The sequence below is a fragment of the Tachypleus tridentatus genome, chromosome 3 (genome assembly GCF_004210375.1).
Source record: "Tachypleus tridentatus isolate NWPU-2018 chromosome 3, ASM421037v1, whole genome shotgun sequence".
NCBI classification, from domain to species: Eukaryota; Metazoa; Arthropoda; class Merostomata; order Xiphosura; family Limulidae; genus Tachypleus; species Tachypleus tridentatus.
The window spans coordinates 34,256,062-34,273,690 of record NC_134827.1 but is presented as its reverse complement, the minus strand read 5'-3'; the positions used below and the strand labels follow the sequence as shown (position 1 = coordinate 34,273,690).

General features: G+C 34.9%; 1 protein-coding gene across 2 annotated transcripts; it reads right to left on the bottom strand.

The window, feature by feature from the left end:
- Positions 1-575: 575 nt before the first annotated feature.
- On the bottom strand, positions 576-16,640 carry LOC143246671 (toll-like receptor 4). Of its 2 annotated transcripts, XM_076493746.1 has the most exons (3): positions 15,726-16,640; positions 11,485-11,882; positions 576-4,017 (listed from the first exon to the last, which is right to left on the bottom strand). In XM_076493746.1, the coding sequence occupies exons 2-3, from the start codon at positions 11,501-11,503 to the stop codon at positions 1,532-1,534; spliced, it is 2,505 nt and encodes an 834-aa protein (XP_076349861.1). In that variant the 5' UTR covers positions 11,504-11,882; positions 15,726-16,640; the 3' UTR covers positions 576-1,531. The 2 variants fall into 2 exon arrangements, with proteins under 2 accessions (XP_076349861.1, XP_076349860.1); XM_076493745.1 differs by lacking the exon at positions 11,485-11,882 and having other exon boundaries at positions 15,726-16,636.
- Between the last annotated feature and the right edge of the window lie 989 nt (positions 16,641-17,629).

The window sequence follows — 17,629 nt, the reverse complement described above, 5'->3', positions numbered from 1 at the left end:
GGCAATCTGAGGGTTTGAATCTTGTCACTGATGGTTAGGACAATCTGAGGGTTTGAATCTTGTCACTATTGGTTAGGGCAATGTGAGGGTTTGAATCCTGTCACTGAACATGCTCACCCTTTTAGTCGTGGGTTCTTTATAATGTAAGAGTCAGGAGCATATTCGTTGATAAAACGTATCGCAAAACTTGGCTGTGAGTGATGCAGATTAGCTAGCTACCTTCTGTCTGGTGTGTAGCTTAAAAATTAGGTATGGTTAATGCAGGTAGCCCTCTAGTTGCATTGTGCGAAATAAAAAACAGTCGATATGGTTTTGTTTCGGTATTTGTTCAGTGTTACAAGTAGTCTCCAGACAGCGGAGTTGAGTTTACATATAAAGTTCTTTTCTATGAGTCATCTAATGGATTCACAGACTGTGTCTGTTTAAACACCTGTCTGTATGTCATAAAGCAACGAATAACAAAACCAGAAAATACTGATAAAACCTAACGAGCTGTTTAATAATTAAAACGTTTGTTGTTGTTTACCATACGAAATAACAACAAGTAACATATGGAGCAGAAATAAAACTTCTGAAACGTTTGTGGTTATTTTAATTCATATCATATGTTTGATAGTAAAATACACTACAAACTTGATAAAACAACTGGCAAATGAAAAACAGTATTTAATATACAGCGTTCAAATGATAAATCTAACACATCTTACAAGCTGTAAATAGGCAGTGGGAATAACTCAAGTATATGATAACATTGTGACTTTACTAGTTACAACTACATACATACAGCTGCCCCCTAGTGTCAGGTTAGTCGTCTTACAAAAAAAAGGGGAAGTAATTTTATAAAAAAAATTAATATTTTAAATTATAAAGTAGGTGTTTCATTTTCCTAAGACAATTAGTTAACAGTTACAAATGATTGCCTACTACAGTTGAAAAGCCGTAGGAGTCTCGACTCTCTGAGTGGTTTCATTTTCCTTTAGATTCAGGATGTTCGCTAAAGCAAATAAATAGTCAATATTTGACATCTTGGGTTTAACACACACAAAGTACCAATTCAATCTTTGGCATCTTGAATTTAACACCCACAAAGCACCAATTCAATCTTTGGCATCTTTAACTTAACACCCACAAAGCACCAATTCAATCTTTGACATCTTGAATTTAATACCCACAAAGCACCAATTCAATCTTTGGCATCTTGAATTTAACACACACAAAGTACAAACTCAATCTTTGACATCTTGAATTTAACACACACAAAGCACCAATTCAATCTTTGACATCTTGAATTTAACACACACAAAGCACCAATTCAATCTTTGACATCTTGAATTTAACACACACAAAGTACCAACTCAATCTTTAACATCTTGAATTTAACACACACAAAGCACCAATTCAATCTTTGACGTCTTGAATTTAACACACACAAAGCACCAATTCAATCTCTGGCATCTTGAATTTAACACACACAAAGTACCAACTCAATCTTAGACATCTTGAATTTAACACACACAAAGTACTAGTACTTTCACACCTGATCAATAACGTCCTCTTGTACATTGGTTTTACACAAAGCAAGCTTTAGCCTTTTCCAGAATAGTTTTTGTCCCACAACATCTTCTGTCCACGGAATGTACGTTCTTGTCTTCATTAAGTATTTCAGGTTCTTTGAAATAAGTTTTTCGTCAACTCTGCTGAGACAGACCAAAATGAGTGCGTCACGACTCTCGTCCATCAGCCGATGTTGTGCCATGTTAAGTTCAAACATGCACCAATTACTTTTCACAAAAGAATCCGAAAGAACCAGAAGTGTCTTCCTGCTTTTCGCGATTGCTTCAATAATGTTTTCAGTTATTGGTCTTCCAAGTTCAAAGTCTCTGTCATGAATACAAACCTTTAGTCGAATTTCTCCAGTTTCTAAAGCAGGTAGTAATCTCTGGTAAACCCATTCTGTTTCTGCGCTGTTGTAGGAAACGAAAACGTCATAAATGTAATTTTCAGCTTCTTGGATCTCTCGATATCGTTTTACTTTTGTGCGTAACCAGAACCAATAGTACTTAATGTACCAACGAAAGCGGTAACCAGCCAAGGTTAAAACAGTGACGAAACTTGCAGTACAGGATAGCGTTGCCGATATGATCAGTACAACATTGACAACGTGAACTCTGCAGTGGTCTGTTGGAATCTGTACATTTAGAATGGACTGGCCTTCTAGTTCTTTCGTTCTCTGACAGGAATACGCTCGAGATACGTTAAGGCCTCCAATCGAAACGTTGGTACTTCTCAACCATTGCTGGAAAACGTCCATTCCGCATGCATGACAATCAAATGGATTACGGGAAAGAGTCAGGTATTGTAGGTTATTGAAATCCTTCAACATGGCTTGAGTAACGTGACTTATTTGGTTGCTATCTAAATGAAGCGATACTAAGTTGGGTTTATTTGAAAATACAGACTCATTCCAAGCCATTAACTTGTTGTGTGATAGGGTCAGATTTCTGACGTTTGTGCAAAAGGAGAACGTTTTAGGCTTCAGTAATTTTATTTTATTGTTGTCCAAAAACAAAACTTGTAAAGAAGGCGTCATTTTGAAAGGATACGTATTGTTTTCCAGAACTAAGAGATTTCCTTTCAGTAGAAGGAAATGGAGACTTTTAAGTCCGTAAAATGTATAATTAGATAAATACTTCATTTGGTTATTTACTAAGTTAAGAAACTCAAGAGATCGTAAGGTTTCGAATGCAAAGTCTTCTATCTGTATGTAGTTTAAAGAAAGGTCTAAAATCTGTAGGTTTATAAGGCCGTACAAATCGTCTCTCTTGAGAGTGCTATATATAAGTATTTTACTAAGGTAAAGTTTTTTTAAATTCACCAACTTAAAAAACTGACGTTTTCCAAGCACAAACCGCGATATTTCCTTTCTGTTGTCACTCATATCAAGTTTTCGTAGACTTGTAAGCGAGGATAATTGGTCATCATTCATAGACCCTATGCCGTTTCCTCTAAGGTATAGTTCTTCTAATGCTGATACATTGTGAAAACTAAAAATAAACGGAATTGAACAGTAATTTAAGGAAAGAACTTTTAAAAAAGGCATATGTGGAAGCGAATAAGTAGAATGCAAATAATTTTTATCCAGATACAAGAACTCTATGGAAGTGTTTGAAAGAGATGCGATACCATAAGAAGGAAACTTCGTCAAACGGCGAAGATGACGTAGATACAGTGTCTGGATTTTTGTGTTTCTTAGGCCTAATGTAATATTCTCTAAAGCTTCTTCAGATATAAGATTGTTGTCAAGGTTCAATATATTCAAATTTTCAAGTACTCCTAGTGCCTCTTCTTCAACCATAGTTAAACTACAGTCTTGTAATAACAGTTGTTTTAAGGAAGTATTTTGTAAAACCTGTAAATCCCTGGTGTATAAGTCCCTAAAGCCAGAGTTGCTAGAAAGATCCAACATCTCCAAAAATCTTAGCGAAGAAAGAGCTTCCGAGATAAGTCGAAATGAATAAATTAAATTATTAGAAAGGTTTATTTCTGTTATTTGAGGCGTTTCTAAGAAGAGTAGGGGATCTAAAGCCTGTATTTTATTCTGCTTTAGGTCCAAAATAAACAAAGTACGCAATCCAGTAAACACAGATGACGTAATGTTACTGATGTTGCTTTGAATCAATGCAAGGCTGAATAAGTTCTTTAAACTGGAAAATAATGGTCGACTTAGAAATGGGAAGTTTCCTTTTGATATGTTCAGATGTACCGTTTCTCTTGGAACAAGGGTCTGTAACTTATAGATATCCATAACACCAACAACAATCGTTTTTTTGAGAAACAGATTCACCCTGTAATCCCCTATGGAATCGTTGTGATATCTATAAAGAAAACTAATTTTCAATCCATTATTTTCTTCTGTAAAATTTTGCTGTACATGAGATTGAACTTCATGATATAATAATAAAGCGGAGAGAATCCAAAAGAAAATAATTTTGAGTAAGATACTTTCCATCGCGCCTCCTGCAAAAAACAAAACAAAAAAAAACGTTTATATTTATTAATTAGTAACACCAAAATATTTATTTTTAAACTTACAAACAGTCCAGTGATTTCTGGCATATTAAACACCATGATTTAATTAATTAAAGAGAAAGAATTCCATTGTTCGCAGTTTCACGACTCGAAATAAAAAATAAATTTGGGTTTAATACCCTTGATGGGCGCACTACAGACAATAGATAACAAACAGGTAAACAAAAAAATTGAAAGTTTATCTAATGAAGAATAAACACACACACATTTTAAACCTACCTCAACTCGATGTTTACCAAATAAACTGAACCCGCGTTTCACACCATCTGAACATTAAAATGTTTGGTCGCTAGATAAGAATCAGTAACTTAAATTCTCACCAATTCCTTAAATTATAACTTCGACATTCAGTCATACATCTTGGAATTAGTATTTCTTCAACTTCTGTATTGTCAGGTTGCATAACGACATCAACTCTGAATAAGAACCATTGACTTTTGGTTAACTTTTATCTTTCAAAACCAACTCTTTCCTATTTCTCATAAAATCTGCGCCAACTCTTACAGGTTTTCAGGAAATACACGTAGGGTTGAAACGTGAAAGGTGATGACGTGGTGGTAATCTGTGAAAGGTGATGACGTGGTGGTAATCTGTAACTTAACAACAGAATTAACAGGAGTTGATCTGGCATAACTTCTTTTCATCCACCCACATGTGGAAAAAATTAAAACCCATCTGGTTGTTCCATTTATCCTTAAAATGGATAACTGTTCTCCCTTAGCAACAGCGCTTTTCAAGACTTGGCAAACGCCATCGATTCAAAATTACATCCCAGGTAATATTCATTGAGCATCTCACATAAGGTGGTTACATTTTTAATTTGGTAAAACATATTTTTCAACATCCAACCCAATAAAAACAAATACATTGTAGCCAGTATTCTCAACTGGGAATAGCCTTTGGGAAGATTACAGAGAGAGAATACTGCTTTGGCCAATTGTTACAGGAGCTGTTTTTCGTCTGCTAACTTTCTGTACTAGATATTTTTTCATGTCGTAATGGAGACTTACTATGACCAATAAATGTTAGCATGTGGACTGTAAAAAACTACTGTTGCTAAAATTATTAACAGGTCAATATTTAACGTTCTAAATCTAATAATATTTGGTTCTCTAGACCACCTACTCTACTAATATTTCATCACTAAAAACAATTCGTAATATTTATTATAAATACACTACGGATATTCACATCTACGGCCATTTTCGAAACAGGGCCTTCTAAACAGAGTGCCCTCCCCGTAGCACAAAGGTGTGTCTGCGAACGTACAACACTAGAAACTGGGTTTCGATACCCACAATGGGCAGAACACGATAGCCCATTGTGTAGCTTTGTGCTTAACTACAAACAAACAGACAAATCTAGAAATGTCACCCAAATGTTCATGATTCCATCCAAGAACATTTATTAAAGTAAAATTATCGCACAGGATATAATGTAGTCATGACTGTGCACATCTTGAGTGTGTTTTAAACATGTATCGATAGTTTGTTGGAACAGTGGTAGACACGAACCACAGATCACATGATGGTTAATAATGAAGCGAAACCATGGAAGTTAATCAACTACGTTACCATCTTTAGGCCTAACGGTTAAAGTAATCAAATTTCAATCTCCGTGTCGCGGGTTCGAATATCGTCACCGAACACGTTCGCCCTTTCAGCCGTGAGTACATTATAATGTTACGGTCAATCCCGCTAATCGTTGGTAAGATAGTCCAAGCGTTGGCGATGAATTACGTTAATCGGCTTGTTGGTTAATTCTATCATTTGAAAATTTGGGATGGTTAATGTAGGTAGGTTTTGTGTAGGTTTGGGCGAAATTCAACAAAATAACGGTTGCATTTGACTCGCTATCTTTTGTACTTAGTAATGATACAACTGTGCGGAGAAGTACAAATTTAAAACTTAGTAATGATACAACTGTGCGGAGAAGTACAAATTTAAAGAGGTCTTAAGTTGCAACTCGACTGATATTTAGAGCAGTTCAAATGAAACATTTTTCGTGCTCAGTATTCAAATGCACCTTCTGAGGACTCACGGACACTCTCGACTTCTTTCGGTTTGTATTTCTCCATTCTGATAGAATAACGCACTTTTTCAAGTCTTGCAAACTTGTCTGTCTATTCTGATACTCTGTTGAATAGTCTTCTCTGTACTGTTGTTAATGCTTCAAAAAACAAACTGGTTTAACAGAAGTAGCTGTGTGACACTTTCCAACTGGTTTAATAATTTATTTCAAAATTTGAAAATAGGTACCTGCATGCATAACATATTTGTACCGGCCTTTCTTTTTATTGGTCAAAATAAACGTTTTGTTTTGTTTGTTCTTCCTTAAGAGCGTGTTTGTATTGCAGGGCACACATTTGGTCTAATCTTAAATCTATAACACCTGTGGGTGAAATTTAAGATCAAAATGTGGAGAAACCAAAATTAAATGTATTTTTTTAAATGAACGTAATTATAATGCACAACCTCCAATAGATGGCGTAAATAAGACTGGTTTCATGGTAGCTTTACTATTACCATATCGACACCGACAGTAATCATAGACCAACGATGACGACTGGAGAAACCGACATACTACGATCAGCCTAAAAGAGCTGTTACCATGGAAAGGAACCATAAAAATCTTAAAATGGGGCTTACAATACAAAGAACTGATTTTTTCCCAGTATTACAAGGAATATCTAACGTTTCTACGTTATTCACGGCATTTCATTTCTAAAGTTCGATATCCATAAGACGAAGGGTATTTTACACGCACGAGATTTAAAACCAGACATGACAGGAGTAAACAGGTTACTGTATTAACTCCCACGACACATCATCGAAATCTGACATGCGCAATAAAACTCACAACAGTTGCTGTAATAATATCAAGTCATAACTATGACTTCTTTTGTTTGTTTCTCGTGAAAATATTTGTTTAACATCTAATGAAATAATGTGAAATAAAAGATCATAATTCTATTCAATTAACTTTGATACAGATCCAGGGTTTTTTGTTCATTACGTTTCTAAAACTTACTCATAATCTCCGTACAACATGGTAATGTTTTGGCGTCTGCTATTTTCACTACAAATAACATATTCACTCGACACTAGAATTGCACGTCCTGGCTAACATAGAGCTACACAATCAGTAGCTGGACTGACAGTCATAATGCATCATCAACATTCCGGAAAGCAAACAATTTTTTGCTAAACATTTTACAGTTAAAAATTGTATAAGAAAAACATAGGGAGGTTATCTATACGACTAAAAACTCTTTTTACTATCTCAATAGTTCTATCCACACAAAAGTAAAACATTGTTCGTTCAATAAAAGCAATTTTACGTCACCAAAACAAAATATACATTATCGTTCCTGTGGTAGTAAATATATCGTTGAAAACAAAATACGTTCTGTATTTGTTTGTTTTGAATTTCAATCTACACGAGGGCTACAAGGTTAATTGTTTTTGTCTTTACTTTTTAGAACATACATGTTTTCCTAACATCCTGAACCTACTTATATAACGTAACGAATCGATTTGTTAACAGTAACAAAATGATTATGCTGCATTTATTGTAATAAAACGGGTTGCAATGGACAATATTTTCGTTAGCAGTAAAAAAAAGTCCAGACTTATAATTGTTTTATTAATAATGCAATATTATTACTATTATTTTAGTTTCGTAACCTCCTTCAACACTCAAGACTCCCGGAATATCGTAGGCCTAAACATGATGAAAACAACGGACATATAACCGAAATCGTTGTCGTCTTCCACGAAAATTCAATTTTTATGACGTCATATGAAGGATGGTCCTGCTTCAGAGTTAATGTGGTTAACTCACTCTTGTTCACAAAAATTGGGACTATATTAAATCTCTGACCTCTAGTTATTTGACATTAGTTGAGTTTATGATTTATAAATTCGTTCTCTCGTGTTACAATACGAACGTTAAATTATCATTCAAAGCATTCACAACTGTTTGGATTACTTTTTGAAGAGTATTTAAGCCTACATACATTCCTTCACATTTTGTCTTACTTTACCCATGATGCAAAATCGTTTGATACTTCAAGGTGAATTATGTGTTTGTGCATTCAGACCAACCATAAACATAATCTGTCAGAAGTAAATATATCGTTTACCGTTTACAGGTCCCAAAATTATTGAACTTCATTCAAGGTACAGTGAAACAACAGTTAAAAGTATAATTATTATATGTATTATATTGAGAAATATATATATATATATATAGTTCTCAATATATACACAGATACAGATGGGATCATCTATCGATTTAATCTTTTTCTGAAATATTGTATTTTTAAATGCATACCTTATACAGATCCTGTTATTGTTAGCAAAATGGAAATTATAAGATACACACGTAAAACATTTTTAAGCTCTTGACCAAACACAGGATAAGAGTTCTTAGTAATGACTCATGAGTTATGAAACGTACTTAAACACAGGACAAAACGTCGTTAGAAGTGGTTCCGGTTATCTGTCAAGTCCTATTTTCCAGTTACCTACCCAAACTGTAACTTTCTTTTCAGTTTGTTTTCAAAAATAATCGTTTTACAGTTCTTCTAGATGTTAAAATAATACATTTTTTAAAGTATTTTATGCAAAGCATTAATAAATGTACCTTAAACAAAATCCTATAATACTTTTCAAGTATTGTTATGTACTTATGGAACACTATTATTTATTATCTGGACTAGAAACTTACACAAACAACTAAACTTATTTATTAATGATATATTTCTTCAGCTGTTAGTAAAACTACGTCCCGACTACAAACTTGGTAACAGCCAGAATTCGAGTCTGTCCAGGTCTTGATAGAATGGGTGACATGCTATCCACTCCGAAGTAGCTTCCGTCAACGTTCATAATATCTGATTACTTTAAAAGAGGAGTTTCGACTTTGCTAACATTTATTCTGAGTTAACTCATTATGTTGTCGATTACACAGATGTAACCCTTGTTTTATCCTATTTTTCTGTTCATAATGTTCACTTCTTTTAATTTAATGTTAAGGAACTTACAGTATGGAAGAAACATAAGTGAAATGTAATTAATGTCTAGCTTTATCGTCACAATATTCATGTCTGTATTTTTTGGTCATTACCATTTCTACATCATTTTATATTTACAAGCTGTTATTTACTACTTGTTGAGTGACGTTTTCCCCTGAATAAAAATGACTCTATTTTATTAATGTGTGTAACAAAATTTAATATCATGTGTGCTGATTCTTTTTTACAACTTCATTTTATACATAATATAAAAATTGGCTCCCTAAGGAGAACAGTTGTATAGTGTACAAAGCACTGAGTATTCTACACGTTACAGTCATCTAACGTTTATCTATTATTATTGGTTGATAATTCCTGTTCCACCCTCTACACTAAGTTTTGTAAAACAACAGCTTCAAGGAGTAATAAGAACATCGTTTTCATTAGAATTACGATACTTTTTAGCTTAGAACTAAGAACTACCGTGCTTTGTGATAGATAGCCTATTCCAAATAAAAACTGTTAAATGCCTTCCCGTTGACTAAAGCCAATCGGAAAACTTTACATATTTTTTGGATAGCGTTGGAAATGAAAAGATGCCCATGTTGGCTCTTCAGCTTGTTTCCAGATCTCCACTTTGAAAATACTTTTTAATGACAGTAGGAGTCTCACAAGTTGTGAAACATTCGATAATGGAAATTAGATTCTAAAACAAGGCTAATAACTTAACTTTTCATAACCATCACAGAGTAACAGGTTCGCAGCCATTTTGTTCTCGCCCTATCCTACATACTAAACACTACTGCGCTTAGTGATAAGAGGTTGAACATGCATGATATGCTTATATACTATACAGATACAGTGGATAAGCTACTGAACAGTTTTAGAGTATTCTATTTAAGTTTAAAACATCTTCTTCAGGCACTCGACATAAGTGTTGTGACGGAAAACCGAGTTGTAAGACTATGAAACACATCCAAGCAAAATTTCCTGATAACTGAGAGCTACAACTTTTAGTAAAGATAGAAATGCGTTGTAACTGAGCAGTGATTTATGAAGCACATAAAAAGATCTGAAATGTATAATAAGTTACGTGCCAGAAATATGTTAAATTAACTCATTAATACCACAGGCTTGCGATGGATTTACTATTGTAAAATTTGTTCTACAGTAATTTCTCTAAGCTGAATCCGAAAATTATATCAAATTTTCTCTATCACATACAGGTTTGCCACAAAACGTTATATGTACTTTTACATAAGTGAATCACTTCAATTGGAATCAGATCACATTTTGTTATGCTTAAAATGTTGACAACCACTGACTGTAGATTTCTCTAGACCAATCGCGACGTGAGACTCTTATCGATCGTTCTAGAAACCAAATAATAATAATAATAATAAAAATGTTCATTGTGGTAAACGAAATAATAATATGATCTAAATAAGTTTTATTTCTTCCCGATTTGTAAAAAAAATCCTTGCGTGATTAAAAAAATGAATATTATTTTCAAAATCAGTGCAGCTGAATTATGGAAAATCCGTTATTAGAACCAAAACAACTTTTATGAAGTTTAAACTCACAGGCCTATGTAACCAGAAATATACTGTAATAAAGATGCATTTTAAACTTACAACTGAAAATGGTTGTGCAGTAAGTATCTGTGTAGTTTAGGGAAAGTAACAGAAGAAAAGTCAACAAGCAACCTACGACAGATCACTTTGTCTGATGAAACAGGTTTCCCATTAACCATATAGAAAAGTATAGAACACAGGTTGGTAAATACAATGACAAAGAGATAGTTGTTTCTCGCACTTTTGGGCAATTCCTTCACACCTTCCCTTTAGTCAACACACGTTGTACAACTGGATCAGTTTCTAAAACCATCTAATGGAAATATATTTTCTGAGAGTGAAGAGATGAATTACTCAATCCCAGCTAATGCCGTCTTTAAACCTTATTTTAGATTCTGCCCCATTATACGTCTCATTCGACACCCCCCCCCACACACACATACACTGTGTGAATAAAATGGAGTCGAGACTATTTCTTTGTTTGTTGCAATTTCGTGCAAAGCTACACGAGGGCTATCTGCGCTAGCCGTCCCTAATTTTGCAGTGTAAGACTAGAGGGAAAGCAGCTAGTCATCACCACCTACCGCCAACTCTTGGGCTACTCTTTTACCAACGAATAGTGGGAGTGATCATTACATTGTAACGCCCCCACGGCTGAAAGGGTGAAAATGTTTGGTGCGACGATGATTCGAACCCGCGCGATTCTCAGATTACGAGTCGAACGCCTTATCCCACCTGGCCGTGCCGGGCTGAGGCGGGACTGATATATATGTAAGATAATTAACATTTATCACCGCTAATTACCAGTTTGGTTGTTTTTCATTAGCCTGTTATCCACCAGTTCAGTTTCTTAGCTGGTTGGCCATCTTTTCTCATTGTTTCCATATTTACTATTGTGAGTGTCCGTTATCCTTTCCTTCTCACTGGCAATCCAGGTCAACCAATCTTCAGTATGTGTCTGTACAGCATTACCTCTGTCAGGTCAACTCAATATGCCTCTCCTGACGTCCTTTTTTTTCTTGACCAATACATCTGTCTAAATTTAATCACGTCTATTTAATTTTGTCATCCACCTATTCTTACTTGTGTTCTATCTAATTACTTTCGTGTTTCATCAGAAGCAACTTTCTTCCATAACTATCGTTCCAAACACAAAGTGTTACATACTCTATGGATGTGCTGGTAGGGTAAAGTGGCTCCATCTGCAGGTAATTATAAATAAAAATTATACGTATTATAACTGGATATAAACATTTAAATGCAATAGACAATTAGATGTGTGGGCTCTATAACTTTCCACGTTTTACTTCAAAACGCACATGCCCTTCGTAACTTAAACATTATTTTTGTCTAATTATCTAATGCATACATTAGCTCCAGGGTTCCTGCAAATATACAGAAATGAATCATCTCGACTTTTCCAGGACCATTTCATGTCGGTTACACAAGAAACTGCACCCTGACGTACGTTTTCAAATGTAAATTTTATATTAATATTGGTGCATAATGTATTATATGGTATACAAGGAGAAATAATTATATTATTAATCTAGCAGTATTTGAATATAAAATGTTTCTTGTTTGACAGTTCTATTTTCTAGGATTCCTTCTTCTCTCTTAGAGCTTCCCTTAGAGAATTAGCCGTCGTAAGAAGACTAAAGTGTCTTCCCTTGTCTATTTTCTCAACATGTTCATCAACTGATGAAAGGATCTACTTACCATTAGACTAATGTCTTGTATGTTTATGTTTGAGATCTTTTAGTTTCAATGAAGTCCCCTTAACTCCTCTCTGACTTACGCTTTCTCCGTAGTGTACATCCCATACCCGTCCCTTGCTTTTCCATAAGTATGTTTACACTCGGGACACGCCCCAGTATGTCTAACATGGTCAGATAACTTTCTGTAAAAGCTTCTTTATTTGTAGAAAAGTCCCTTTCAAACTGGCCTGTTTGTGAGACGGAATGAAGTGTTACAAACTCTCAAAAACTGTTTTTTGTTTCTCTTACATAAGATGAAAATACGAAGCATACGGTCTGTTCAGTTCTACTTGAAACATTGCAGTCTGTTCAGTTCTACTTGAAACATACAAACGCTTAAATCAGACAATTGCAAGACTACCATTAGAAACTTTTTATTATTAATAATTTCTGAAGCCCTCTTTAAATCTTTGAGGGTTTTCTTTGTAACAAAACCAATACCAATTTTGAACGGTTTCTTAAAAATCTTTTTATCTGTCAAACACAGGCTCGCAGGTGCTGTGGATTAGTTATGTTCATCTTGAAGTAATAAGTCTTTCCAACAGTTTCTAGACAAGACCAAGGGATTTGTAGCCATAAAAAAAACAATAAATGCTATCTTTTGACTTTAATTTTTGTAAGTTTTTTTTCTTTCTGGGCACCCACATATATTTTAAAAATAAGCACTTCTTCACAACACCAATGTTCTTGAGCCAACAGTGGTTACACAACCTCAGTGGGAGCTCTAAGCATCCAGTCTTATTTTTGAAGTCATTAACTTTTGATGCTGAAACTTTGATAATTATAGAAATTTTCCTTAAGCTTACAGGAAGCTGTTTTACACCCATCATGGATTGTGTGTAAAATCTAGGATCCAACATGCAACAGATGGCATACTGGATTGTGCTTGTTAGCTTCACTTGATAACATTTAATGTAATTTCCAATTAAAACTGAGGCCTTCCATGAATATGTGCAACAAATCCTTAGAAACAAGGTTCATGTCATCAGCTTGTCAAATAAATTAGCGGCAGTAGCATGTCCCAAGAACTTGTCAGACTTGCTTAGAACGTTCATGTTTAAAATTTGTGTTGAAGTACACAATTACCCATTAATGAAACCAAAACTAACACTCACACATTAATGAGTAGGATATTAACACTCACCCATTAATGAGTAGGATATTAACACTCACCCATTAATGAGTAGGATATTAACACTCACCTATTAATGAGTAGGATATTAACACTCACCCACTAATGAGTAGGATATTAACACTCACCCACTAATGAGTAGGATATTAACACTCACCTATAAACGAGTAGAACATTAACACTAACCCATTAATTAGTAGGATATTAACACTCACCCATTAATGAGTAGGATATTAACACTCACCAATTAATGAGTAGGATATTAACACTCACCCATCAATGAGTAGGATATTAACACTCACCTATTAATGAGTAGGATATTAACACTCACCCATTAATTAGTAGAATATTAACACTCACCCATTAATGAGTAGGATATTAACACTCACCCATTAATGAGTAGAATATTAACACTCACCCATTAATGAGTAGGATATTAACACTCACCCATTAATGAGTAGGATATTAACACTCACCCATTAATTAGTAGGATATTAACACTCACCTATTAATGAGTAGAATATTAACACTCACCCATTAATGAGTAGAATATTAACACTCACCCATTAATGAGTAGGATATTAACACTCACCTATAAATGAGTAGAATATTAACACTCACCCATTAATGAGTAGGATATTAACACACACCCATTAATGAGTAGAATATTAACACTCACCCATTAATGAATAAGATATTAACACTCACCCATTAATGAGTAGGATATTAACACTCACCCATTAATAAAGATACGATTTTTTTTCTGATACGATTGAAGAATACGTGGTGTAATATTAATCAGTCTAAAGGACATAAAACGGTTTGTTTTGTTTAGAATTAAACACAAAGCTACACAATGGGCTATTTGTGCTCTGCCCATAACGGGTATCGAAACCCGGTTTTTAGCGGTGTACGTCCGCAGACATATCGCTGTACGACTGAGGGAAAGGAAAAGAAAACGCTGGCGAGTCTTACGTAGGCGGAAAGTCAGTGTAGAAGCGAAGAGAGTATACACCCAAGAAAGGCAGCTCAAACTGGACTCTTAACAAGTTCTGTAACTTACTACTTTTCTTTCACTCGCGTACAACTGATGACAGTTCCACCTAGCGTAGCATTAAAATTTCTGAACCAAATATGAGTTAAAGGTTATTCACAAATACTGATACTATTAACATACGAACAAGAAATTCTTTAGGATGTAAGTTATAACCACCAACGTTAATAAAGAATTATCCATTTCAGAATAGTAGAGTAACGAAACACTGTTACAATCCTAATAAAGCATCTTTACTAATACGTTACAGATTTATCTCTTCTTCGAAACTAATTATAAAGTTTCAACAAAACTCTTTGTTAAACTTCCCTAAAGATTAAATCTGCCAACTTGCTAGCTTTTCTGCTGTCGGATATCGTTTATTAACTTTAACTTCAAACTTTGATTTTTAAAGTGAGTGTTTCTTCTCGCATGTCGTAAAATACATATTTTCTGCTGCTTCTAATACCACTAGTTTGTGGCACACACATTTTTGTATTCCAATTCTCTCTACAATTAACTTAGTTTTTCCTTCTTGTTTGGTCTTAATTCATCTTTCAAAGGAGGATAGAACATTTTCTAACATTTTGAGCCTTCCACTGAAACTCCTGGCACATTCGAGTAGTTTTGATTTCTTTGTTTTTTTCAATTTCGCGCAAAGCTACACGAGGGCTATCTGCGCTAGGCATCCCTAATTTAGTAGTGTGAGACCAGAAGGAAAGCAGCTAGTCATCACCACCCATCGCCAATTCTTGGGATTGACCGTCACATTATAACGCTCACATGGCTAAAAGGACGAGCATATTTAATGTGACGAGGATTCGAACCCGCGACCCTCGCATTACGAGTCCAGTGCCTCAACAAACGACCTGGTCATGCAAGATCACATGTAATTAGTAACACGTCATTCACTAAAACGGTTTGATTTTAAGAGTGATGTGTTCATAACCTGATCTAAATCTCGAATATGTAAAATATATATCAATTTTATGAGAATAGTTTAATACGGTTAAACGGATTATATTTTATTACCGTCACTGTACAGAAAGCAACACGTACATTTCACTTCGTTACTTGGAGTTATTCATTGAAAAATAATAAGGTAATGTGTTCCTATTCTTACCGTAAAAAATATTGTTTCCCATCTTGCCATCACATTACTTGTTTCGTTGAAATTTCTTCACAATACCCTCTTCAGAAGAGTCAGTGTACGTAGTGTAAACACAATATACAATTACGGCACTTATTGTGTATATGTGCTCTGTATTTTTAAACAAACTCACGAGCAAAGAAATAACTTCTGACGCACTCACTGTATGTAAAAATATCAGTAAAGCCAGACTGAGTAATTTAAACGGACATCCGGTAAAAAAAATCGCACTATTTGGTGTTTCACGACTTCAACTTATGAAAGAGAAATTCTTACAAAGGCGTAGCAATACTTGTTATTTCATGTTACCTCCTTCCGCCATGGAACCAAAACCACTAGTAAGACGCAGGAAGACTGCTTCACCCTGTCCATAAGAGTTCATCACGTGATCAGACTCGTCTTTGGCGAGTTTTAGTTTTATTAGTGTATTTAATATTCAAATTACGCGACTACAAATACGGGTTTGGTTGATTTTACTTGCATTGACGAAGAAACCCAGCATGTAAACAGTGAATATTATTTTCCAACACACATTAAAGCACTAGTCGCACGCTTTGTACAAACGATTTAATTAAAGTAGGCCAAAGAATTTCGTTTTCTTTCAAATATATTTCCCTGGATTTGATGTTTCAGTTCACGCTCGAAAAATACCCTGGTGAGGAGAGTAGAGTTGCTTGCGTTAACATGAGACGTCGACCTCCTACTACTATATGCTAATAAAGTTCTGCCTAACTTCGTGATACGTTGGTAGCAAAGGTCTTCCTTGTCGTTGTTTTGAAACATAAAATACGAAGTCGGAATACTACGTCGTATATCTAAACAATATCACGTCCGTACTGGATTTAACGAGTACTTTATTAACTTGGTTTAAAAACAATAGCTGTAAAAACACAACATAATAAAGTAGACAAATCATTCATTCATTTCCGTTTTTCCAGGAAACCACAACCGATCATTGTTAAAATCACAAGCCACCTACCAGTACAAACACAATGTAAGTTCACTAATGGTGACAACCTTGCAATTCGAACGTAAAATAATAACTCGTTTTTTGTTTCATCTAAACGCTAGTCATTTGTTGCCATGATATTTTGTAACCGTCTACTTGATTGTTTTGGAATTTCGCACAAAGCTACTCGAGGGCTATCTGTGCTAGCCGTCCCTAATTTAGCAGTGTAAGACTAGAGGGAAGGCAGCTAGTCATCACCACCCACCGCCAACTCTTGGGCTATTCTTTTACCAACGAACAGTGGGATTGACCGTCACATTATAACGCCCTCACGGCTGGGAGGGCGAGCATGTTTGGCGCGACTCGAGCGCGAACCCGCGACCCTCGGATTGCGAAGCGCACGCCTTAACGCGCTAGGCCATGCCAGGCCGTCCGTCTACTTGAAATAAAATATATAATATGAGTTTATATTAAGTTCTAATAAGCATCTTATTAAATTAAGGTTATTTCTATTTGAAATTACATCGGGTCGGTATGACACGTAAATTCTAAACTAATCTTTCGAGAAGTATTTGTAACAGTATCATGATAATGTTTTCATTACTTTTAATAATTATTCACAATAATAAAACACTAGAAAACAACACATATTTATATAAATACGTGGAAAACATTACATATTTTTTTATATTTATGATGTTTACTTTTCAGTACAAAGCGGCCCCCCAGTAGCTTAGCGGTATGTCTGCGGACTTACAACAGTGAAAACCGGGTTTTGATACCCGTGGTGGACAGAGCACAGATAGCCCATTGTGTAGCTTTGTGCTTAATTCAGAACAACAACAACAACAGTACAAAGCTATATAATGGAATGTATGTGCTCTGTTCACCACGGGTATAAAACCCGATTTTTAGCGACATAAGTCCG